We start from the raw sequence: 27554 nt of genomic DNA, 5'->3' as shown, positions 1-27554 counted from the left end.
ATGACACATTCTACAAGACAGACATTAGAGCTTTTCTCTACCCAAAATGCCCAGCTGTTGGAGACAGCAGACAGCTCTGGCGAGGAGTGAGCTCAGACACCTTGTCACAACAAGGTCATCTCTAGGAAACCTCTATTAATAGACCCTGGGCTGTTTTCAAAGGGACAAGCAGAGTTAATTCTGGAATCATGTTAATGGAAAGAAATATATGTATCAATCAAGGGGGTCAAATGGACTCATTTAAATCTCTCTCATGGATTCCATCACCATCACTTTAATTTGAGAAGAAAAATGCATCCCAATTGCATTCCCCCCCGAGCACAAAACGCTGCTCTGAATCATTCACTAATGGCCTCAGCAGTGGGAGACATTAAGATAGGGAAAAAAGATAATGTGTGGAAAATAAGTATGTAAATGAGTCATTCATGGCTTTTTGCAGTGAGCAACAGTACAAAGGGCTACTGTTCAAATTCACAGTCAGATAGCTTTGGTAGCTTTGTCACCTTCAACATATCAGATTAGGCTAATTTGGATAAGCACATATTCTGGCTATGGAGTATTAGGAAGTCATTCATGAGTACCTTGGGTTTCACATGTAAATTAGTAAGTATGTAAGTAGTCTTACACGAGCCTTGGCTTGTGGGTTTCATGGGTTCCATGGGTTTCACATGGGCATCAATTTATAAGCCAGGTGAGGTACCTTGCCCTAATTTTGGCTGTGGAAGGGGAGCACAGTCTGATCATGTTGCCATTTTAATTGCTTTAGTTAGATTTAGAAGTTACATTTCCTCCCTTATCTAATTATATATTCTTAACCTGTTTAGTTTGCATGAAAGCCTGACATAGGCTTACTCTATACAGTAAGAAGAGTGACATATGGTTTTAAATCACATTTAATCTAAGTCAAAGCAGTGGCTATTCTTTTGCAACAGCTACTGCTTGTTCAGACAGTACATAAAACAAATTGCATTGATAGGAAGCAGCCTAATTCACCAAAGGGACTTCATACATTCTCCGTATATGATAGTTGTTTGAATGCAGTGATAAGTAAAATCACATTTGCAGATATGCAGTATGCATACTTATATTAGAGTTAGTTTGTTTTACCTCTCCAAGCTACTTATTATCGCATATGATTTAATGGAACAGGAAGGTCTGGGGGAAATGAATGCAATTCACAAAGAAGTACAACAAATCTCAACATCACAAGAGACCCCAACGATTTGAAACTCTTGAAATGGAACTGCATCTGATACATGCAGTTCATTACACACAACTGTGCTGCGTTTGGCATTGTCCCTGTTCAGTTGGTCTGTGTTTTCTCCAGCTGAAAAAGTGTGTTCCCTGTCCTTCCATGCAGATACGCACAATTATATCTTGGAAAACAATTTTTTCTCTGTGGCTGCCTGTCTACTCTGGAATGTAATGTTACATTTCACAATGTACAGAAAACCTCATTGCTCATTTTATTTCTGGAAACAGAGCAATAATGTGGAAGCATACATGTGTTCAATGATGCACATTTATTATACAAATAAATGAACCACTAGACAAGTAAGGAATAAGCATTCATTTGGTAAACTGTCTTTATCCATCAGAAATATGCAATGACTGGAATTGCTATAATGACATAGTAGGCCAAAGGCTTTGTTTTTCATTGCATGACAGTTCAATTCAAACTGATGCAATGCAAATGCCAATACTACATTATCAGTTCCTTATCAGAGCATATGTCAATCTGAATGTCCATCAAACTGGTGATATAGGGTCGTAATTACATTATAATAGACTTCAAAGATACTGTGATAGAGGACGAAACAAACGTGCTCAAGTTAAACCCGCACTGGCCTCTGCGCGTTCCCGTGCGAAGTATGTCTGTGTGATGTCACCGTGTCGGGGATATAGTTCCTCTCACTAGAATAAAGAGAGTAGAGGAAATCACGATGAGGATGGACTGTGCGCAACGCGTCCTATCCATGGGTTGTCGATGGTGAAATATATATTTCGGGGGAGCGCATTTAAAGCACATTATTGTAACAACCATTTGTTCTACACATTGGGTAAGTAAGTGTCACAATATGTCGTGTTTTGGAAGGTTACTCGTCGTCAGGTTGTTGCCCAATGCCGACAAGTAACCTACAGGCTGCTGAAGCCTAATTTATGCGCAAGTTATACGGTTCTTAATTCAGCTGGTTATTGTTGGCATTACTTGCGGTAGAAATCTGCAGCCAGAGGATTTCAGTCATGTAAATTCCACTCATGACAATGCCGTATATGCAATGTCATACACACTATAGACTACAATGTGCAGATGTTGGAGCAACCTTTTTGTCAATCGATCTATCCGTTGTAGGCTACATTAATTCCATTGTTATTGAACAATCATGTTGTTTGTCAAGCAGAAGAATATCGACGAATATCATGCTACTTGGATTGATTGATAATCAGGGTTATTATCAATTGTTCATAAGGTCGTTGTATTTTAAGGACAAATCCTCCTCTCATTCCAAATGACATTAGCCTTTGAAGGCTATTCAATACTTGAAACAAAGCTCACCTATCTCTAATTCAATTGTTTGTCCCTCTGTCTGAACGCCTAGCTGATTTGATTTAATGCCATAAATGTTTCAATTAGCTTAGCAGTGCAATCACGAGGAACAATACTGATTCTCTCAATCAGTGTTTCCTCATTTATTTTATATGATATATTATATTATATTATTCCCACTGATCAAATAAAGCATGGTCACATTTATATGGCTCTCATCTTTTGAATAAGCTGTTTGAGGAAGGTGACACTCAGCTAAAACCTTTCCGATGACAACTCAAATCTATGGTTTGAAACATTGTTTGCTCTACGTGCATCATGCAGTAGGATGTTGTATTTATGGTGATCTCCAAGCACTGGGTTTATTCCTGATTACAGCATGCATTCCATTCCAGTGTCCGACTCCCTAGCTCCTGCTGAGTAGAGGGTAAGCACCATGCTATTCCTTTCACTCCCACCATCAACACATCCACCAGTCAACACCTGCCCTGAGAGACTACATGACTGGCAGAATAATGAGCCAGCCTGGGGAAATGTGTTGATTATGACACTGGGAGGGAAGAGATTGCAGACACATTCCAGTCTTAAATCTGTTGACTGTCTGCTCTAGTCTTTAGAATCCAGTGTAACATGTCATTTCCAGATCCCATCGCACAATCTGTCTGACCTTCTCCACCATAATTATTGTATAAGTTTAGAATGACTGTAGTGTAGGTGTCAGATTACCGCCCAAACAGTGCCACTCAGCTTGGACCAGGCTGTTGTTGTCAACGGACTGCTGTGTTTTCTAAAGAGGACACTAAAAGTAGAAGTGAAATGTTGTTTAACGCATATCCAGAGGGACAGCTGAAGTTGCATGGGGACGTGGCGTTTACACCCCCCTCTGCTTCCTCTGGTCAGCACTTTGTCAAATAGACTCAGCGCTCCTTCACCTCGCAACGCTATACCATTGTTATGACTCTCTGGAAAGGTAAAGAGAAATGGGAAGAACGCTGTTACCCTTTTCACCATAGAGGTGGGGTTTGTATGTCCCGAGCTGGTAGCTGCCTATAGGCTTATATTCCTGCTATCTGGAGGTTGTCCGGTGTTAGATATGCAAATATAACTATTCATCATTCTTGTGGACCAGTGACCATCATCTGTCACTAAGGATCTTATGTCACAGTAGATCATTCCAAATTGGTCAGTATTGACTGTACTTTAAAAACATGTATTCAGGTAATGAGTTTAGGTGCCTCCCATTTGTATAATCCTGTTAATTGGCTGAGTTGATGACAGAGAATTAGTAATGTTGTCTGGCTACTAGTGTGTGTAATTGCACACATGATGGGAGTGAAAAGGGCAGTTTGGTACCACTTATTTCCCTGTTATCACGTTGTGTCGTATCTACACATCAAACGTTTTTCTCAGGAATGTCTGATGAAACAAATGCAGAGAGAAACGGTGCTTTTTATTGTATCAAACAAGGAGGGTAAGCTGTAACCTGATTAGAGACTCATCGGGAGTTTGATCGAAGACACCTCTACCTTAAATCCCCAGAGACCAACTGTCTTTTAAAGATGGCGTCTGAAAGGATTAAGGCTTAGTCAGGTAAACGCTGACAATAGGTGGCATTTCAATTTGGCCATCTTTAACTACAGTCTGCCTGCTACAGGAAAGCGGTTTTGTTGTGGCTCATGCTGTTTGAAGTTTTTTTTTTCCGCTTCAGTGAGTGTCATCAAGGCATCTGTTTCTGCCTTTGACAGTTTCTGTGCTGGTATTTCACTAGCAATGCCCCAGGAGGGCTCCTCTTTCCCATCATTCCTCTCCTCTGCCTCGCTCCCTCTCAGCTTAGTCTGCCCTACGGTAATTATTAGACCTCGTCAACTTGTAGTCCTAAAAAACGGAACTGAGTTACCTCTGGTTCGTTCAGCCATTCCTATGGAGAAAATGAATGAGGAAAGAACATGGTTGTGGGATAAAGGTTGAAAACAAGGTTAACACAGGTTTAGGAGATTTTATACATTTTTGTTCTATGATTGTAATACCAGTCAGTTGACATGATCTTTATGAATTAGGAAGCATTTATGTGTTTTTTTAAATGACATAAATGCTTCAAAATGCACAGAACGTGACTTTAGCTGATGAAGATGATCTCATAGAACAAAACGTATAAGATCTCCTAAACCTGTGTTTACCGCATTCTCTGTTTTCTGTGTTTATAAAAAAAAAAACGACAAAAACTAAATGAACTTTCCCATAGGCTTTGTCCAACGAACCATGGCAGAGTTAGTGCCTACAAAAAGACGCCGTTAATATTTCTCTCTATTGGCTCTTGTTAAACCGCATCAGTTTTAGCACTTAGCCAAGCAGGCTCTCGCTCCTCTCACTATTGAGTCAATAAAATGATCACAAATCTGGCCCATTGTGGGAGTCATTCTGGACTGCTCTGCCAGAGTCAGAACAGCCTCCAGAGGCTGCTGCACACACACACACACACGTCCTTTTTGTGAAATATTGAATACGAGGAAACTATTTTTGGATGCTAATGCTTTATCCTTACTACATTATTCTTATGTTGTGTACTGTAGTGGAGTGTTAAGTTCATCATGTTTTTGGAGTAAAAAAAAAAAAAAAACATTTTTTTTATTTGAATTTCACCCCCTTTTTCTCCCAAATTTCATGGTATCTATCCAATTGTTAGTAGTTATCGCTACAACTCCCATACTGGCTTGGGAGAGACGAAGGATGAAAGCCAAAACACAACCCAACCAAACCACACTGCTTCTTAGCACAACCCGGAAGCCAGCCACACCAATGTGTCAGAGGAAACACCATGCACCTGGTGACGTGGTTAGCGTGCACTGCACCCAGCCTGCCACAGGAGTCACTAGTGTGCAATGAGACAAGGATATCCCTACCGGCCAAACCTGGACAACGCTAGACCAATTGTACGTCTCCCCATGGACCTCCCGGTCGTGGCCGACTGCGACAGAGCCTGGGCTCGAACCCAGAGTCTCTTGTGGCACAGCTAGAACTGCGATGCAGTGCCTTAGACCACTGCGCCACCTGGGAGGCTGTAAATAAACATTTTGGGGATGAAATCTCCACTTCCCTGTTGTTGCCACACTGGATTTCGATCCAAATGTGCTGATTGGCCCATTGACCCACAGTGAACAGTGGTATTCCTCCGAGGTTCCTACCGTCTTGGTTTGTCTTTGTCCATCCTTCTCTGTCTTGGTCCCTTTGGGTCACCAGCTGCCAGTTTGTCACTGAAAAGTGGACAGTGGAGCTTACTATATGTTGCAGTGCCAGTCTTACATGACACACATGCAGCAACCCCATGAGAGTACTTAGCTCTCACTGGGAGCATGTGCAATTATGTTATTCTAGTCTACACAGTGCACCGGTGCGTACCAGCAAAAGTCATTTTAAGACCACAACACAGGTTGGGTTCCTTGTTCCCAGGGCCACAGATGGTAATTCATACCACAGACAGATTTACTTTAAAACACAAATAAACCACATTGTACACTACCGGTCAAAAGTTTTTAGAACACCTACTCATTCAAGGGGTTTTCTTTATTTGTACTATTTTATTTTTACATTGTAGAATAAGAGCGAAGATATCAAAACTATGAAATAACATGTGGAATCATGTAGTAGCCAAAAAAGTGTTAAACAAGTCAAAATATATTTTATATTTGAGATTCTTCAAATAGCCACCCTTTGCCTTGATAGCTTTGCACACGCTTGGCATTCTCTCAACCAGCATCACCTGGAATGCTTTTTCAACAGTCTTGAAGGAATTCCCACATATGCTGAGCACTTGTTGGCTACTTTCCCTTCACTCTGCGGTCCGACTCATCCCAAACCATCTCAATTTGGTTGTTGAAAAACAAATGATAGTCCTACTAAGCCCAAACCAGATTGGTTGGCGTATCGCTGCAGAATGCTGTGGTAGCCATTCTGGTTAAGTGTGTCTTGAATTCTTAATAAATCATGGACTGTGTCACCAGCAAAGCACCACCACACAATAACAGCTCCTCCTCCATGCTGAGAACCACACATGCGGAGATCATCCGTTCACCAATAATCTCAAATTTGGACTCATCAGACCAAGAACAGATGTCCACCGGTCTAATGTCCATTGATCGTGTTTCTATGCCCAAGCAAGTATCTTCTTATTATTGGTGTCCTTTAGTAGTAGTTTCTTTGCAGCACTTCTACCATGAAGGCCTGATTCACACAGTCTCCTCTGAAGAGTTGATGTTGAGATGTGTCTGTTACTTGAATCTAATGAACTTATCCTCTGCTGCAGAGGTAACTCTGGGTCTTCCATTCCTGTTGCGGTCCTCATGAGAGACAGTTTCATCATAGCACTTGATGGTTTTTGCAACTGCACTTGAAGAAACTTTCAAAGTTCTTGACATTTTCCGTATTGACTGACCTTCATGTCTTAAAATAATGATGGACTGTTGTTTCTCTTTGCTTATTTGAGCTATTCTTGCCATACTATGGGCGGTATTTTACCAAATAGGGCTATCTACCTTGTCACAACCCAACTGATTGGCTCAAACACATTAAGAAGGACAGAAATTCCACAAATGACCTTTTTAAGATGGCACACCTGTTAATTGAAATGCTGATTGAGAGACTGTCAAGAGTGTGCAAAGCTCTCATCAACGAAATTTGTGGCTATTTGAAGAATCTCAAATAAAAAATATGTTTAGATTTTTTTAACACTGTTTTGGTTACTACATGATTCCATATGTGTTATTTCATAGTTTTGATGTATTCACTATTATTCTACAATGTAGAAAATAGTACAAATAAATAAAAACCCATGAATGAATAAGTGTTCTAAAACTTTTCACCGGTAGTGTCCATCTGCATAAATTATAACCATACACGTTATAATTCACAGAGTGCACACAGTAGATGAAGAGCCCCACAGTCACACAGCTCTGAAGCCTAATCCTTGTCTTTATCCAGCCTTGTGTAAAGTCTAGAGACTTGGGGCAATAAAACAACCAGGATTGTGTAATCTTAAATCACTGGATTTGAGCCGAGTCATCACAGAGGCTAAAGATAAACCACAAGCAATCTAGGCTGTACTCGTCACCCTGCTTTATATCCTGCGTTGCACTCTGTTGATGAAGCTGCGGTTGAACGAGATACTGTACGAGGAATAACAAATATGAAATAGACCACCTAGCTGTGATTGTTTGGCCCCAGCAGACCACACAACTGCCTGGTAAGGTCTTCAGCAAGCCGGTTGTTTATTGTAGGCTGCCCTATGTGATTTGATGAAATGGTACTCTCATTTACTGCTAGACAAACCACCTGTCTGCTCATGAAGTCTGTGACACATGATATATGGGCCGATATAAAGACAAGGGTTTCATTCACAAAGTGTTTTATTAACCTCTGGCAGGAATTATCTCGAATGTGAGGAAATTCATTATTTATTAAAGCCATTGATAATTAAAGTTTTTATTTATTTTATTTACAAGCAATAGTAACGCAAATAAATTACAAAATTACATAATAGTTTCCTTAACCTGTAAGCAGTCTATGGACAAGTTATGACAGCAATCCATGCTTTGGTTTAGTTTCCCTGGAACTTTTTCCACATGCAAAAATTTTAGCATTTGTAGCACAAATCCCATTCAAGTCATGGGACTGATATTAGCATTTTCGTGCATCATGTTCAATGCAGCTAGGTGACTTTGTTGAGCTTCACAATCCATTTGAGATACTTTCGAATTATTTGGACACGATGTGCGAATAATGCTAATATCAGTCCCATGACTTGAATGGGATTTGTGCCAAAAATGCTAAAACGTTAGCATGTGGAAACCGTGCCAGGGAATCTAAACCAAAGAATGGATTGCTTTCATACCTTGTCCATAGACTGCTTACAGGGTAAGGAAACCAATGTGCCATTTGGGTGAACTATCCGCAACCATTTTGACAGGGAGTTATGCTGAGACCAAGGTTTATTTTACTGATTAGCCCTGTATATACAGCAGTACATATCAATATTCATATCAATACTAGAAAAGCAAAACACAATCATAGAAAAACACATTATTCAGGTAAAAGGTCCTCAATCAGTCTTTTGAATTGCCCAAGAGGCACCATGTTATCCAAGAGTCTTGGATGATTGTTTTTCCTTTCATGTGTAATAAACCTTGTTAATCTGGATTGTTTTACGCTAAATTGCTGTGGAAATTGTACAGATACACTGCCTTCAGAAAGTAATCACACCCCTTGACACCCACATTTAATCACACCCACATTTTGCTGTTACAAAGTGGTATTAAAATTGCTTTAATTGTACTTTTTTTTTGTCAACAATCTACACAAAATACTCAAATGTCAAAGTAGATGAAAAATGTATGAAAAATAAAACACTAATATATGTATTCAACCCCCTGAATCAATACATGTTAGAATCACCTCTGGCAGCGACCCAGTCTTTCTGGGTAAGTCTCTAAGAGCTTTCCACACCTGGATTGTGCAACATTTTCTCAGTTTTCTTTTCAACATTCTTCAAGCTCTGTCAAATTGGTTGTTGGTCATTGCTAGACAACAATTTTCAGGTCTTGCCACAGGATTTCAAGCAGATTTAAGTCAAAACTGTAACTCGGCCATTAAGGAACATTCACTGTCTTTCTAAGCTACACCAGTATAGATTTGGCCTTGTGTTTTAGGTTATTGTCCTGCTGAAAGGTGAATTCATCTCCCATAGTCTGGTGGAATGCAGATTGAACAAGGTTTTCCTCTAGGATTTTGCCTGTGCTTAACTCCATTACGTTTTATTTTTAATCCTGAAAAACTCTCCAGTCCTAAATTATTACAAGCATACCCATAACATGATGCAGCCACCGCTATGCTTGAAAATATGGAGAGTGATACTCAGTAATGTGTTGCATTAGATTTGCCACAAACATAACATTTGTATTCAGGACAAGAAGTGAATTCCTTTGCCAAATGTATTTCACTATTACTTTAGTGCTTTGTTACAAACAGGATGCATGTTTTGGAATATTTTTTATTCTGTTAGGGTTCTTTCTTTTCGCTTAGGTCAATTAGGTTAGTGTTGTGGAGTAAATACAATGTTGTTGATCCGTCCTCAGTTTTCTCCTATCACAGCTTTTAAACTCTGTAACTGTTTTAATGTCATCATGGTGAAATCCCTGAGCGGTTCCTTCCTCTCCGGCAACTGAGTTAGGAAGGACGCCTGTATCTTTGTAGTGACTGGGTGTATTGCTACACCATACAAAGTGTAATTAATGACTTCACGATGCTCAAAGAGATATTCAATGTCTGCTTTTTATTTCATTTTTACCCATCTACCAATTGGTTATCTTCTTTGCGAGGCATTTGAAAAACTCCCTGGTCTTTGTGGTTGAATCTGTATCTGAAATTCACTGCTTGACTGAGGGACCTTGCTGATAATTGTATGTGTGGGGTACAGAGATGAAACAGTCATGAAAAAATTATGTTAAACACTATTATTGCACACAGGGTGAGTCCATGAAACGTATTATGTGATTATGTGACTTTACTCCTGAACTTATTTAGGCTTGCCCTAATAAAGGGGTTGAATACTTATTGACTCAAGACATTTCAGCTTTTCCTTTTTAATACAAACATTATTCCACTTTGATATTATGGGGTAGTGTGTGTAGGCCAGTGATAAAATAATTGCAATTTAATACATTTTACGTTCAGGCTGTAACACAACAAATGTGGGGGGAAAAGTAAAGGGGTTTAAATACTTTCTGAATTAATTGATTGACTGATTATATAGGAGGGTCTTTGGGCCTATTGAAAATGTGTTATTTCACATGTAGCCAAGTAGACGAGTCACCATAAAGATCTATTTGTAGAGATTGCCAGTGCATGTGTGTGCATATACACAGTACAAAATGTGAATATTTTATTCAAATCCGCTTATATCATCAATTATGCAATTGTATTCAATTGAGCAGAGAGAGCTGTTTTTATTTGATAGGGTCACTGTCACTCGGGCACATAATGGTGAGGCCATCAGACCTACCAGAGAGAGGAGTTACAGTGTTGGGGTGCCTGCCTCTTCTGGCAGGTGTGTGTAATGAATCGGCTTTCAGTATTTCCGCTCCCTGACTCTTGTTCTCCCCAACATTAAACTCCTCATAAATCTTCTCAAGGTGATTTTTCAACAAAGTGCAAAGGGAGGAAGCCTTTTCAAAGTCACAGGCTGCTTCCTGGGGGAGAGGGCCATGACTTGACAGTGAGTCTCGAAGATGCCCTTGGCAACACGACGGGTCACAGCATCAAGCTTTGAAACCAGCATCTAAGATATGCATTAATTGTGATGATAAACGGGGTCGTTTGATCTCTGAATGCTGATTGGCTGACAGCCATGGTATACCACAGATATGACACAAAATGTATTGTTCACTGTTCTAATTACATTTGTAACCAGTTTATAATAGCATTAAGGCACCTCGGGGGTTTGTGGTAAATGGCCAATATACCACGGCGTTGCATCGTACCTAACCCATGGTGTTGGGTCGTGCTGTGGCACAGTATATTAGCCATATACCACACCCCCTCTGGCCTTATTTCAACACACTGATGTGATAGAAATGTTTGTTTCGGTATTGTATTTTTTGTGGGACCATTTTAGGCATCTGGGTGATTTTCTTCGCTATTATGACTTAGTTAGGACTTTTACAGAAATATTAAGTGAAAAATACATTTTGTTCCTCAAATGCTCAACTTCAATAAGACCCCAATGTGTTGTGTTCTGTAAATTGCCAACTCAGCCACGGGCAGCTGTTTTCCAAAGCTCTGTTGTGGCTTATTTCAAGATCAGGTACTGGCTTTCTTCACTTCAAAGCATGTAAGATATCCAATTGACTATCCAGTTCAAAGGACTTTAGTAAATCTTGGAGGGATTTGATCATATTTGTGTCCCAAATGCCAACCCCAAACCTATTACGCTGACCTATGCGCCCTGGTCAAACATAGTGCACTATACAGTGGATAGTGTGCCATTTGGGAAACAGCCCATATGAAGCCTATCGGGAGAATGTTTCATGTTTGTTTGAGGAGGCAGGTGGCCAGCAGGACAGGCATCCTCCAGGGACGGCCTCTCTCCCTCCGTCTGGAATGGGAGAACGACCATGGTCCCGCCTCTACAGTGGTCAGTAGAAGATGAATCACATTGCCTCTCTGCTCTGCCTCGTCTCCATCTCTCCTCGCTGCTGCTGCTCAGGCCAACTCACTTGGCTATAAATAGGGAAAGATTAAAACCTCTCATCCGGCTTACCTGCACAGCATCTTCAACTCGCCTGCTAAGTATGTTTCGGGTTTTTTCTCTCTCCATTGCTTGTAATATGTATTCTTTGAGCACTGGGGGTGTTTATAAAGACGTTTTATGAGCTCATCAGTGGCTTTAAGAATGACTGACCATGACTGTCTGACCAGATGTGACACTAGCTACAATAATGTAGGATATTTATGAGAAATGGCAACAAGAATTTGCAGATGGTATGAACTGAAGAGATGCTCAATCAGGCTTATGAATCTCTCGATTGGAAATACCCTGGAGGTGCCCTACTCAGTGATTTGAAAAAGATAAGCTTTTCAGTGCATTAAAGTCACTTGTCAGTTTGGTGCTCTTACATATGAGTGACAGAGAATGTGCAGCCCTGGGAGCTGTGTCCTCTAAATCCCAGGCATCAGGAGATCGCCTGTCCAAATATAGCCCTATATGGAGGTGGAGGGCCCTCTTCTCTTCCCGGCTGCTATGGGAGACATTTACTTAATTACCCTCTCTATGCTGCAAAACATGGAGGCAACATCTGTAGGCTTTGTTTCAAATGACATCTTTCCATAGCAAAATGACAAATATTAGTAGTTGTTGGCTCCTCAACTAGGATATATTTCTGGGTAGAAGAGGTCCAATGAGCAGTGTAACATGATCAAATGGGCATCTGCTGTCAAGGCTTTATAGTAATGCTGAAATAACATTGTGCAGAGACACACTGTACTGTAGCCGTGATGCCTGTGATTAATTTAATTGCATGTTTTCGCAATGTAATGTGGTTTCTTATCAGTTACATCAGCTCCTACAACATTCAAAGAGATGACTAATTTTCTTCCTTTGCCTAATGGCTGTTACGTGCGCGCTTGTTTTTTTTATTTCTGATCTGCCTTAATCAAATGTTGTCACAGTATTTCTAGGTTATGTTTGGCAGTCATCCCCATTGCCTTGCTTGAGTCTCTCTGTGTTGGCCGTGTTATCTGACCGCTCGCTCGGTCACATGCTGCCCTTTTGGACAGAGGGTTGCTGGGAAAAGCCTGTGAGCCTGCTGAGAGGGACAGACCGAGGACGGGCCGGCCTTCCACGCTGTCATTCACAGCGGGATCAACACAGCTACCACTGGGTTGGGTAAAGAGCCCATAGGGGCAGGATACAACACTCTTGGATGGACATCTCTCAGATATAAATAGGACACTGTCACATTTCTCTTCCTTGTAGAGTATCTTCCATCTGTGGAATATCATTGTTTTCAATAATACCTCAGTGGACAATTAGACAATGGTGCCAGATCAATGATGTCATGTTATGCTTTGCGCTGCTATATGACCGGGTAACAGTGGGAGTAAACAGTGGGAGTGGAGAGGCAGGCTGTTCACTATGCTCTGTGAGCAGGACTCTTTTGTTTGTTTGGGGCTCCAGTAATGAGAGTCCCTGACCCACCTGAATAATGAACAGCCAACTGTTTATTCACAATGCTTCCATGTGACTTAATTCCCTTAAGTTTCTCACTGAACACAGCTCATTATCAGACGTAGGGAGCTCTCTCTTCTCTCAGTGGAGTGGAAAGAAGAGGGGGAAACAGCTCGAGCTCGAGCTCAGCAAAACAGCTCGAGCTCAGTGAGGTTGGATGGAGAGCATTTGTGAACAGCAGTTTTCAGTTCTTTCCACAGATTCTCGATTGGATTCAGGTCTGGACTTTGACTTGGCCATTCTAACACCTGGATATGTTTATTTTTGAACCATTCCATTGTAGATTTTGCTTTATGTTTTGGATCATTGTCTTGTTGGAAGACAAATCTCCGTCCCAGTCTCAGGTCTTTTGCAGACTCCATCAGGTTTTCTTCCAGAATGGTCCTGTATTTGGCTCCATCCATCTTCCCATCAATTTTAACCATCTTCCCTGTCCCTGCTGAAGAAAAGCAGGCCCAAACCATGATGCTGCCACCACCATGTTTGACAGTGGGGATGGTGTGTTCAGGGTGATGTGTTGCTTTTACGCCAAACATAATGTTTTGCATTGTTGCCAAAAAGTTCCATTTTGGTTTCATCTGACCAGAGCACCTTCTTCCACATGTTTGGTGTGTCTCCCAGGTGGCTTGTGGCAAACTTTAAACGACACTTTTTATGGATATCTTTAAGAAATGGCTTTCTTCTTGCCACTCTTCCATAAAGGCCAGATTTGTGCAATATACGACTGATTGTTGTCCTATGGACAGAGTCTCCCACCTCAGCTGTAGATCTCTGCAGTTCATCCAGAGTGATCATGGGCCTCTTGGCTGCATCTCTGATCAGTCTTCTCCTTGTATGAGCTGAAAGTTTAGAGGGACGGCCAGGTCTTGGTAGATTTGCAGTGGTCTGATACTCGCTTGCACAGTGCTCCTTGGGATGTTTAAAGCTTGGGAAATATTTTTGTATCCAAATCCGGCTTTAAACTTCTTCACAACAGTATCTCGGACCTGCCTGGTGTGTTCCTTGTTCTTCATGATGCTCTCTGCGCTTTTAACGGACCTCTGAGACTATCACAGTGCAGGTGCATTCATACGGAGACTTGATTACACACAGGTGAATTGTATTTATCATCATTAGTCATTTAGGTCAACATTGGATCATTCAGAGATTCTCACTGAACTTCTGGAGAGAGTTTGCTGCCCTGAAAGTAAAGGGGCTGAATAATTTTACACGCCCAATTTTTCAGTTTTTGATTTGTTAAAAAAGTTTGAAATATCCAATAAATGTCGTTCCACTTCATGATTGTGTCCCACTTGTTGTTGATTCTTCACAAAAAAATACAGTTTTATATCTTTATGTTTGAAGCCTGAAATGTGGCAAAAGGTCGCAAAGTTCAAGGGGGCCGAATACTTTCGCAAGGCACTGTATATGCCATTTAGCAGATGCTTTGTCAGTCGTGTGCATACATTTTAAGTATGGGTGGTCCTGGGAATTGAACTCAATATCCTACTATTGCAAGCACCTTGGTCTACCAACTGAGCTACAGAGGATCACGTATAACTGTCCATGTAAGCCTCCTGGCAATCGGACATACATACGGGTGCTGTTGGATAACCTTATCACAACAATGGCCTTTATGACAGCTGGTTGAATGCAGTTTATGGTGCATGATTTGCTTACAAATTGTATTTATCACCTTGAGATGAAATACTATAGAAGGCTCTGGAAACAGTTGGTTGAAATAGAAACGTGCACTGACGTTCTTTTCGTTCCCTTATGAGCTAATTGGCATGTTGACTCTGCACCCTGTGTCACATCTGAGCTGTTGTAACTGCTCCACTTTCCCTCACCTATTAATCCTCTTACCTCAATCGAAAGCTTATTTCCATGTAGATTAAGAGGCGGTGGGGCTATTGAAAGTGTGCTATATTCTCCATTTAATATGAGGAGGATCAAGAAACCTCGTGGCTGGCAGGGTGTGATGAGTGGTGGTGGCCGTCTGAGCTTGAAGGTCAGCCTAGCCCAGAGTAATGGTTCAAGCCATTGTCACTAAGTAAATTAAATGGGGCTCCACATTGTTTCTTGTTCTGACACAGGTGTAGGAACTTCCAATGGCCGTTACCCTTACCACACTCAGCCAAGCTGCTCTAGGTCATCACTCCACATTGGTCCAACCAGCACTGGTGGACAGAGGGAGACGGTTTACAGTTCAGCCATTAGTTGGTGAGACAATTCAAGCCACTAAAATAACGACGCTTTGATAGGTTGTGAGGACAGGCCACATGAAATAAGAAGCTTCCATTTACAACTAAGGACAGGTTTCCATTCAAATTTCAGAAAGACAAGTCGGTGGCTGAACCAGATATTTTCCACAAAGAGTTCTGCAGTGAAACATTCTCAGTAGTAGAGCAGCAGAGCCGAGTTGAGTGTGTTTACGACTTTGTGCCGAGTTAGTTTTAGTCTGTACAGTGTCTCCTGGGAAATGCCATGTGAATGGAATGGCATTGCGGCACAGTGGCTGTGCACATCTTATCCCCACTCCGTAGAGCAGCGATGATTCACTGAACTCAAACATGTTTTGCTTATCTTGTTTGTTGGAACGTAAATAGAACCCAAACGACCTGAGGGTTACATGTCCAATACGTTTTGACCTGATCGTTATGTTCCCACAGTATTTTTTTACACGGTGTGTTTCTTTTCATGCTTCATAAAACGCAACGTGGAGTGGTCACACGGCATACATTTTTCATCGTACGCATGAGTGCTTGCTGCATATATAAGTATCTGTATAGTCCTGTTGTCCCTATAACCAATCCTATGTTTTAAAGGGATGGCTCATTAAGTCAATAAGATGGGCGTGTTTTTCAAATGAGTGTCCATTTTCAAATATTAAGTCCATTACAACTGATTTGATATTTTGATGAGTTGGAACATAATCTGAGTTTTTAGCATGAATCACTCATCTCCCAGGGTCCACTCCTAGGTCAGCCGTTTAAGACCTATTTTTGCATATTTATGGACATATGTGTGTACTTCACAAGTAGTGTTACCTTCTATATTTAGCTTTGACGTGCCTGAAATGAAAGACGGCTCTACCTCCTCTGTTGTTGACCATAATAATTGCAAATGTTTTGGAGATATTCCAAATTTATGTTTGCATTTTGGAACTGTTATCCGGGTTTCATGTTCCATCTGATGGAGAGATGTCAGTCATCTGTGCTGTGCTCGGTCAGTATATTTTTCCTATATTTGTCCCTTCAATCCCATCCCCAACTTAATTGCAGAACAGATAACCTATAATTTCCGTTCTCGGGACATAAATAAAACCTCCCAGGATTTTTTAGGGAACCATAGTAAAACATTCTCAGAACCTCCCTGCAACCTAAAAATGAACATTCCCAGAACAGACGAAATGTTCACTTCCGTTTTCAGAACGTTTAAAAAAAAAAAAATCCAGTCAAAAAACGTATGGCTTCGTTCCCAGAACCAATGGGAAACAAAAACCTACATTCCCACAACTTCCGAGGAACCAAATGTCCTAGCTGGGTAGTCATTGAGCATTATCATAAATAGACATGAAAGGAAACACATTCAGGAATGAGGAGATTTCTCTCCATTAACAACTTCTTGTTGTCATACTGTACTGTAGCTGGAAAGTTGTAAAGAATTAGAAGGAGATAAGATGTTGTGCTACTCCAATACTGTTAAGGATTAAGACTGGATTAACAGTCTTTGTTTTAGAGGGGTTTGTTATTAGATAATGTTGAAGTAGAACCAGTAGAACCAGTCTGATCACTGTGTTCATCATTCTATTACACTTGTGAATTAGAATGGTGAATGCAGCCATCAGGCTGGTTCCACCAGTTGCTCAAGTGGGGTAACTTGAGTGACTTCAAGATATTTGACTTCCTTGCATACTTTCAAGGGAAAAAAAAAATCTTACCCCATTTTCTCCCCAATTGGTAGTTACAGTCTTGTCTCATCACTGCAACTCCCGTACAGACTCAGGAGAGGCGAAGGTCGAGAGCCGTGCATCCTCCGAAACACAACCCAACCAAGCAGCACAGCTTCTTGACACAATGCCCACTTAACCCAGAAGCCAGCCGCACCAATGTGTCGGTGGAAACACTGTGCACCTGGCAATCGTGTCTGCGTGCACGGCACCCGGCCACCTCACGAGTCGCTAGTGCGTGATGGGACAAGGACATCCCTGCCAACCAAACCCTCCCCTAACCCGGATGACACTGGGCCAATTGTGTGCTGCCCCGTGGGTCTCCCGGTCACAGCCTTCTGCGACAGAGCCTGGACTCGAACCCAGAATCTCTAGTGGTACAGCTAGCACTGCCTTAGACCACTCCGCCACTCGGGAGACCTTTCAAGGGAAACATGTTTGCTGATTGGCAAGGCTCTTATAGTCAGTCTTTAGTGGTCTAACTTGTAGTCAGATTCTATCCTTTCTGATTCCGACAACAATAGGCCTTTACACACCGACACCGTTCATCCCACATATGCATAGGATGCTTTACGACGCCCTCCTTGCTGCAGTGTGTGAGTGAGCTCAACCATACGGAGACAAGCTTGTGTTTCTAACAACAGTGGGCAGTGATGTTCTCAGTCAAACATACACAAGCTGCTGCCTCCCTCCTGTCTCCTGGCACTGGGCTCTCGTTGGCTGCTTGGCACAGGGGCCTGCTGGCAACGCAGCCAGCTCCTTTTATTCCAGTGGACGTGGATGATTGAATGGCTGCACTGAGGAGAATGCCAACACCAGTTCCTGCTGCTCCCACTCTGTGAGGGCACTGTTGGTTCCACTGCTTCCCAGAGCCCTCTATTGGATGGGACCCAAGTCCAAATACAGCAGTCTCTCTGTAGGCTCAGACAGTTATGAATGCATGTGTTTAGCAGTGGGCCTTTAAACATGCAGGATCACTCCTCCGAGGGTCTCACTCTCAGCGCACACAGGGCCTTTATATGGGCCATGCTGCTTAACCAGATTTCTGTCTTCTAAAGCTGGCCACAGATGAAGCTGGCCACAGATGAAGCTGGCCATACATAACACCGGTGATGAAAAAAGTACCCAATTGTCATACTTAAGTAAAAGTAAAAACACCTTAATAGAAAAATCACCCAGTAAAATACTACTTGAGTAAAAGTATTTGGTTTTAAATAGACTTTAGTATCAAAAGTAAAAGTATTTGGTTTTAAATAGACTTTAGTATCAAAAGTAAAAGTATAAATCATTTCAAAATCCTTATATATTTTAAGCAAATCAGAGGGCACAATTTTCTTGTTTTTCTATTTATTTACGAATAGCCAGGGTCACATCCTAACATTCAGACATCATTTATAAACAAAGCATTTATGTTTAGTGGGTCTGCCAGATCAAAGGCATTAGGGATGACCAGGGATGTTCTCTTGATAAGTGTGTGAATTGGATCATTTTCCTGTCCTGCTAAGCATCCAAAATGTAACAATATTTTCTTTAGGAATGTAGTGAAGTAAAAGTTGTCAAAAATATAAATAGTAAAGTACAGTACCCCAAAAATGACTTAAGTAGTATGTTAAAGTGATTGTACTTAAGTACTTTACACCACTGCATAACACCGTTAGTCACTCACCGCCCTAAGTCAAAACAATTACATTTCTAGTCCAAATGGCCCTGCGTGGCCCTGACTCTGATTCTGATTAACGTCTCTCTGCTTGGCCCTGATTCTGACTAACGTCTCCCTGCTTGGCCTTGATTCCGATTAACGTCTCTCTGCTTGGCCCTGACTCTGATTAACGTCTCCCTGCGTGGCTCTGATTCTGACTAACTTCTCCCTGCTGGGCCCTGATTCTGACTAACGTCTCCCTGCTTGGCCCTGATTCTGACTAACGTCTCTCTGCTTGGCCCTGACTCTGATTAACGTCTCCCTGCGTGGCCCTGATTCTGACTGACGTCTCCCTGCTGGGCCCTGATTCTGACTACCGTCTCCCTGCTGGGCCCTGATGCCGGCTAACGTCTCCCTGCTGGGCCCTGATTCTGACTAACGTCTCCCTGCTTCCGTCTGACCTGCCTCACCGGTGCCCCAGGTATTAAGCTGGAGGCCTATTTAAAATAGCGACAAAGCTAATCCAAGAATAGCCTGTGTTGATTTAGGGGGTTTTGATTAAATTCTAAATCTTGTGACATCCAGTGGGTGCTTATCACCTACGGCCTTGATCTACACCCACTGGAGGCGATGCACCATCTGTTGAAGGATGGCTAGATGGATTTTTTAGGCACTATCTGTGTGTGTGCTGTGTTCTTGGAGGTAGGACATATTGCCTTTGGAAATGTATAGGCTGTCTAAATGTTATCGCTGGTGTTAAAAATATAAAATAGTGAATAGTCCAGGAGAGACTGTAATCCAATCCCTGAGTATCTTTACTTAGCGTTAACAAAACAAAACAAGAGGGAATGGCTTACTCCCTGTTTAACATGCACAGCAGATTATTATTAGACCTACAATACTGTATTGATGTGAAATGCGCCCTCTGCTGGTCATGTTGTACACTGCATTGCATGGTATTTCGTCTTACTACATTTGGTCTCATAATGTAAAACGCAGGGTTGTTTATTCAAAGGGGAAATGGAGCTGCAGGAAAGGTTGCGTAACACATCGTTGAGTATTGATCACAATATTGATCAGATGCATATGTCCCTGTAGTAATACCAATCAATGGCCTTTAGGCCAAGTTAACAAAGGTCCTGGATATTTAGACTAGAGCTAAAGGACCAAATGGCATTAGAACAGGGTATTGAAGCAGTGCTCTTAGTGAAAGCACTATGATCTGTAATATTGCTCATATCAGGTTTCTGTCTGTAGAGCTTTACTACACTGTACAATACCTTACCAGATAGTTGGAGTTAAAAGCAAAAAATGTTTGGCCTGTTACTGCTTATTGTTACAAGTGCAGCATGCCCAATACATTGATTACAGTGGAAGCTGCTGAGGGGAGGACGACTCATAATAATGGCTGGAACCGAGTCAATGGAATGGCATCAAACACATGGAAACCATCCGTTTGATGTATTTGATACCATTCCACCTATTCCGCTCCAGCCGTTACCACGAGTCCGCCCTCCCCAATTAAGGTGCCACCAGCCTCCTGTGAGTGATTACCTCTGTAATATGCACTGCAGATATTCTGTTGTACTGGGATGTGTGACTGAGAGCTTGTGCAATGATTTATAACGCAGTGTTTATCAACCAGTCACAATATGTTTAGACATAAAATACACTATGGTGTTGTGTTCCTTTCCCTCCAGACTATGCTATGAGGACAGGGCCCAGCGATGACTGATGTGGAGCCTGTTGTCACCGACTTTGCAGCCACGGGGAGGACTGGCCGGAGGAACGCTGTACCTGATATCGTTGAGGCGGGGCCTGCTGACCTGTCAGACAAACTAGCAGAGCTTTCAGTTGTAGGTGGGTAGTGAAATGTATTTTTTAAATTACATACAGTACTTGACTGCATACTTTCAGCAATATTTACAATAATGTACATAGGCCTCCATGCTTTCACTCTGTTAATGGTTAGGCTGAATTGCACAATTGAAGGTATTTTCATCTCAACATTTAGATGAACAGTTTTACCTGTTTACTTTAGATGTAGTATTGCACCTTTCCATAAATGATACAATCCAAACCTAAATATAAGGGAAAAGCATGGCAGAGCATCACTGAACAGAGAACAAAGCGCTCTGTCATTAATAGATGGTTGAGTGCTTTTGTTAGGATCGGCCAGCCCAGTGCCCATCACCATTAGCAAGTGTCTGTGTGGATAGCCAGCTTTCCATTAATCAAGCCGGGTTTAGTGGAAAGGGCATCTGGAAGTTAACAGTATGGAAAATGTACCACAGCTTTAACTGTTTAAATGGAAACTAAAGAAGGGAACAGCCATCTCTCTCTTTTTAGTAATAGCTCAATGGCTGTGAGGGTCATTTGGAAAGGGATATCTATCAGTGAGGGGAAGCCAATCAATGCATTGGTTCATAGGGGTGGGGAAGTAATTGTTAGTTGGAGGCCTCTGTAGATACAGTATATAACTGTATTACTCAGCGTTGTTTCTTTTCACTTAGTGGCTACAGTGCAATGTCGGGGTCCATAGGTCCTCATGTTATAGAGGGCATGAACCAGATATAACATAGTTGCCTGCAATTTGCAGTATAAATCCCCTAGGCCTTGCCCTATGAGGATCAAAGCAGAGTAGTGTTTGATCGGTAGAATAAAATACTGTAAGTGTCTGGCTGGAAGCAGTCGGTATTGGCCCATTTCCTCAGAAGATTCTCATCTCTATGTGGCGTATTGCACTTTGTCAGTGTTCGAAACAGTATTAAAATGCTGGATATGAACAAAGCGGTTGAGTTGAGGGTCTATGCTATGATTAGTCTCTGTTGATATTCAAGGTGTCAGCTAGCGAGCTATACGTTATGTGCTGAGGTTGGTAATCTCATATTCCTTTTATCTTGCGAATGCAACATATCACCCATATCTTACAAAGCAACACAAAAGAGGGGAGAGTACACAGCTTGGATTACAATTGGAATGCAGACATTTTCCACTACATGGGCCTTGAGGCATTTTCAATTATATGTTTCTGACGAAAATAATGAATGCTGTTCTGTGTGTTTCTCAGATGATGAAGGAGGAGAGGGCTCGTCCTCTGGAAGCCCACCGAAGAGTCCTACAGAGGGTGAGGAGAAGGCAGAGGGGACGTAATTGGGCCTTGGTCTCTGGCTAACTGACTACGAGAGAAGATGGAGAACAAGAGAGAGACTGTCTCTAACATGGACCACTTCTCCTCAAACAAACCCCATTGACCAGACAACTGTAATCGCCATGCACCGTGCTATGCAACATCAGGACACCTATGATGAAAACTTAAAGAGCTGTTGGATGATGAAGGGAAGGGAGAGCTCTGTCGCTAGGAATGAAGTGGTTGTTTCTTTGTAGCTTTAAGGGGGTATTCATTCAAGATTACCCATAATTCATTACATGTACGGTGAATGAGCCTGCATTTATGTCTTGTTCATCTTAGCATATGCAGTGAACTGGTGAAGTGGCTGACAGTTGGGCATGACTCTGAAAAATGTAATTTCATATTTGAGCGAGAGTGACTTGTACATACATACGTTGCATACAGAGGTGTTCCAATGAAAGCATTTTCTCAGAATGTTAACATGTAGTTGCAGGAATGTCTCTTTGCACAACAAAAGTATAAACATTCCATTTGGTGATGTAAGTACAATTTTTATCTTAGAATTGTGATTTATTAGTGTGCTACAGTACAAACCTCTACTGTGTGTTTTTTACTGTTAAAATCAACATTATTATCAACTGAGTTATTAGAAGTAAAAAAATATATGTATTTTTCGGTCTGTAAATATAGTTTTACATTATATTTGCTTCCTTGTAAAGATGCATTTCAATGTCCACTGCAGCTAATAAACATTATCCTCTACGTACGGCAATGTTGTGAATATTTTTCAGATGCCATAATTAAAAAATATATGTTTGTTTGTTGTCTTTGTACAGGGGAGGCATCTCATTACACAGTGAAATTGATACCAACGTTGCTGCCAATTACAATATTTGTAATTGGCAGTAAAATGGTGATTACATTGTCTATCCTACTTTTCCTTAGTCAGCTGCAATGATACAGTATGTCAGTAGAGCTTTTCTTAGCCATGAAACCAGAATATTGTTGTGTTTGTCACCATTGAATTTTTTATATTTTTTATTTTATTTATGTCTTATACTGTATCTGGCCAGAGGAGGGCACCAAACATGTCTTTCACTCCGACATTAATGGATCGTTCAGAATAAACTGGCAAATACACAGTACATTCTCTTTATAAGACCTTTATTGACATTAAATATACAGCAAATTGTTAACTGAATATAGATATCGAAACAATTAAATGAAGGATAAATATTTGTTCAAATATGGATTATGCATGTTACTGTAGCAACAAATCTCCATGCTATGAATTAGGCTACCCATGTTAACTCACTCTGTATCAAATGTCAAAGCGCTTGGAAACAAAGCACTGAACATCTTTAAGAGGGCCAAGTAAAAAATACGATTGTCTCCTAATAGTATTCATACATGCACATGCATACACATTCATCACATATTTAATCAGTATAGTCAGAACCCGATGTCATGCTCTGAAATCATTACTGTAACCATAGCCTACTCAATAATGCAATACATGAATGTTCCATTTTTACTTTCCTTCAGATTTATGATACTGAAAATGAATAGCTTTCTCTGCCTGAAACATATGACCTAGTCGAATGCACACAGAGTGCATAATGGCTGTCCTCAATGCGGGATGCCCATGCGACTGTTTGAGTGGATTAATCCACTTAACGACAAAGAATTATCAAACAAGCTCTGATTCCGGCTGAGTATTTTCACACACCTAGATATGACATATTCCTTTTACAGTCTGTCTTGCAGAGGGCAAGGAGAGTAGTTAGTGTTGTGCAGAACATTCCTCTAGTAAGTCACAAGACGGATCTGCAACTGCAATCGATGCACGAGCAGTTGATAAATAATAGTTGTAATTTGCAATGGGTACGCTGAGTCAAATCTTTGTAAAGTAAAAAGCGAAATATAGCTTTAGAAGCGCTCAACGCCAATCAGAAGATAGAAATGATCTCCTAAGCCAATGGGAAGTAATTCTCCGCCCCTTATAGGATGCATATTAATAAGCCCCAAACAAATAACGTAGGTGTACGGGAAAACGCTCACAGACTCATCAGTATTAACTTTACCTCAGTTCTCTTATTGCACGGTCCTCTAACTCTTCATCATGGTTGATGCCTTCTGTGCCACCTGGAAACTGGTCGACAGTGAAAACTTCGATGAGTACATGAAAGCACTTGGTGAGTTTTTATAACTTTAAAAGTATAACCTAAAAATAAGACAGTTTATTTATGACTTATATTTGATACATTACATGATGTATGGTCGTTCGCATGATCACACCTCTTATTACATTTTTTCCTTAATTTCGCAGGTGTTGGTTTTGCAACAAGGCAGGTCGGAAATGTGACCAAACCAACGGTTATCATCTCAAAAGAGGGGGACAAAGTGGTCGTAAAAACCCAGAGTACTTTCAAGAATACTGAAATATCATTCAACCTGGGGGAGGAGTTTGACGAAGTCACTGCCGATGACAGAAACTGTAAAGTAAGTGCTTCAATGTGGGATTTATGGTCAAAATTGGGGATATATGCACTGGACACTACTCAGCTATAGGCTTTGGGCAGTTGGAACCGCTCATAATTTTCACTGGGTTTGAGAAGCCTGTTACAGTGCCCAGTCCAAATTTAGTAATATGATCTGAATTATGTTTTGGATGTTGTATCCCTTGCTTGATAGAAGTTCCAATAACATTGTAATTATATGTAACTAGTTGGTGAGAGCAATATTCTGACCTATTTTGCCCGTCTGTTTGTAGTCCACTGTGAACTTGGATGGCGATAAGCTTGCGCACGTTCAGAAGTGGGACGGCAAGGAGACCAAGTTTGTGAGAGAAATCAAGGATGGAAAATTGGTCATGGTAAGAGCCTTAATGAGTTAATTATGAAATGTGAATTCCTGGGTAATATGGATGCTGAAACAAGGCGGTGGGTCAGCAAGCCCACTAGTAATACTACTGGTGGAGAGGGTATTTCTATGCTGAAAGCCTTTATTCTGAAGTATAGTAGCATAGTTGTCAATGTAGAGATGTAGAGATGTGAAAATTAGTATAGAAAATGTTCATTGTCCTCATCAGTTCAGCATGATTACTGCAGTTATATATCTATTTTTTTAAATGCAAGTTTGCAGGCTTACCTCTAATTGTCCATATTATGCATTTATCATATTATACAATTATCATATTAAATGGTAATTTCTGGTGTGACCTGGTGGGATGTATTTAGCTGATAGAAACTGGAGTCTTATTTTTATCACCATAAAACAAGCAATATCTTACTTTTAATAATGATGAATGTTTATTTACACTCTATTTCATGTTTGATTTGCTAATTTCAGTGATTTATTTGTTATTTTATCTGATCCACAGACTCTCACATTTGAAGACATTGTGGCAGTGCGTACCTATGAGAAGGCATGAGCTGGGAGACATAACTATTTAAATCATTTGAGTCCATTTTACTGGGAGACAGCCAATGTTTACTTTTTTTTTTTTTTTTTTACTGTATGCTGACCGTTGCACTTCATCCTTCCAAATGTTTTATAACATGGGCTGGAAATCTTTTTTTTAAAGACATTTTTATATACATTTCTTTCATGATAGATCATCCTTTGTAAACATGTGTGAAACATGCTGAAATAAAAAAATTAACTCAAAAAGTATATATTTTTACTCTGTTATTTAAATGACTGTTTGATACCCATTGACTGCACAATCTCCTCAAACTCAACATATTCACTCACTCAAGGATTGAGCAAGTCTGTCTGTGAGACTGTCAAGTTATCACGTGTGTAGGCTGGTTTGGTATATATCTCACAGAGAGTAAAACCCTCAAAACACTATTTGTCATTTTGAGGCTTTTGTAGGCTACCTATCTGTAGTCCTACAACACAATAATAGGTTATATATTAGTTCACACATGTAGTGTTATTAACTGTTATGTAACAAAATATGACCTAATCAATCCATTATAATGGTGTTCCAAACTTGCATTGCGTAGCCTTAATATGTCGGATCTTCCTGCATGGATGTTGTTCTCGTAGGTAAGATCCTATGTCGTGTCTGCCCCAATGTATTCATTTTATGACCATTCGATACAATGTATCAGCAGAAATCAAGCTCACATCCCTTGGAAGTCCATGTTGAAACAATGTTTCAAAAAGGGCTTTGGCGTGTGTATGCCTGCGCCAAAGTCAAATATAATTTTAGTAGAACTGCGCCGAGCGACCTCAGCTCTCTCTCGACTCTCTCTGAAATGTAAACTATCTAAAGTGCTCCCGTGACCGCACTGTTTTCACAACCAGGGAGCGGTTAAAGGAGTCACATGACCGCCATACTTCCTGTTTGTGTTTGCTGAGAAAACTTATACGACGCATTTTCGCTCACATTTTGTGAGCTTAATGTGAGAGTATGGGCGTCGTATCCCTTCTGGCTGTGCTGCTGTTCAACGGGCTGCTGATTTACGCGGCGCCTCTTGCACCTGTAAATAGCATTTACCTGCCAAGCATAGGTAGATTGTTTATATGCGTTGATTGCACCAATTAATATTTTTTTTAACCTGATTGTTGAGCTGTCAACTATTTTTGCATGTAAAATGAAAGCACATGCTGATATTTGCCTTTATATTCTATTCTGTTTGTACAGTTTTTCTGAATCATGTACAGCCTTTTAAAATTAATTATTTTACAATTTTGTCGATGCTCACAACCCTGTGACATTTTGAAAAACAGTAAATGCGTTTTCAAAATGTGGTTGCCTTCTCAAAACATAAATAAACTCAGCAAAAAAAGAAACGTCTCTTTTTCAGGACCCTTTCATTCAAAGATAATTCTTAAAAATCCAAATAACTTCACAGATCTTCATTGTAAATGATTTAAATTAAAGTCACAGTTATGAAAACTTAGGACACTAAAGAGGCCTTTTTACTGACTCTGAAAAACACCAAAATAAATATGCCCAGGGTCCCTGCTCATCTGCGTGAATGTGCAGAGGAGGCATTCTGCAAGAAAGCATGAGGACTGCAGATGTGGCCAGGGCAATAAATTGCAATGTCTGTACTGTGAGACGCCTAAGACAGCGCTACAGGGAGACAGGACAGACAGCTGATCATCCTCACAGTGGCAGACCACGTGTAACAACACCTGCACAGGGTCGGTACATCTGAACATCACAGGTACAGGATGGCAACAACTGCCAGTTACACCAGGCATCACCGGCAACAACGTAGACTATGGACACAAACCCACCGTCGCTGGACCAGACAGGACTGGCAAAAAGTGCACTTCACTGACGAGTCGCGGAATTGTGAAAAACTGAGTTTAAATATATTTGGCTAAAGTGTAAGTAAACTTCTGACTTCCAACTGTATTCACAACTATACTTAAAAAGCTGATGCAAATAGTTACCTCAATATACTTGGGAAAATTTACTACAAATGATTATTTCTATACAAGGGAATATGCAAAAAGAAACAACAGTGTTCAACTTCAAACTTCCACATCTTTATTTTAATAAAA

General features: G+C 40.9%; 2 protein-coding genes across 3 annotated transcripts; both read left to right on the top strand.

Moving 5' to 3' along the window:
• Positions 1 to 1920: 1920 nt before the first annotated feature.
• On the top strand, positions 1921 to 22787 carry pkib (protein kinase (cAMP-dependent, catalytic) inhibitor beta). Of its 2 annotated transcripts, none has more exons than XM_021600392.3 (3): positions 1921 to 2060; positions 20593 to 20752; positions 21963 to 22787. In XM_021600392.3, the coding sequence occupies exons 2-3, from the start codon at positions 20620 to 20622 to the stop codon at positions 22043 to 22045; spliced, it is 216 nt and encodes a 71-aa protein (XP_021456067.1). In that variant the 5' UTR covers positions 1921 to 2060; positions 20593 to 20619; the 3' UTR covers positions 22046 to 22787. The 2 variants fall into 2 exon arrangements, with proteins under 2 accessions (XP_021456067.1, XP_021456068.1); XM_021600393.3 differs by lacking the exon at positions 1921 to 2060 and adding an exon at positions 11748 to 11884.
• Positions 22788 to 24141: 1354 nt separating this feature from the next.
• fabp7b (fatty acid binding protein 7, brain, b) lies at positions 24142 to 25461 on the top strand. Its single transcript, NM_001281342.1, has 4 exons — positions 24142 to 24220; positions 24355 to 24527; positions 24799 to 24900; positions 25408 to 25461. Exons 1-4 carry the CDS (start codon positions 24148 to 24150, stop codon positions 25456 to 25458), a joined length of 399 nt encoding a protein of 132 aa, NP_001268271.1. The 5' UTR covers positions 24142 to 24147; the 3' UTR covers positions 25459 to 25461.
• Positions 25462 to 27554: the final 2093 nt, after the last annotated feature.

Source organism: Oncorhynchus mykiss, chromosome 4 (genome assembly GCF_057628025.1).
Source record: "Oncorhynchus mykiss isolate SJ-2025 chromosome 4, ASM5762802v1, whole genome shotgun sequence".
Taxonomy (NCBI): domain Eukaryota; kingdom Metazoa; phylum Chordata; class Actinopteri; order Salmoniformes; family Salmonidae; genus Oncorhynchus; species Oncorhynchus mykiss.
This window is presented reverse-complemented; position numbering and strand designations above follow the sequence as displayed.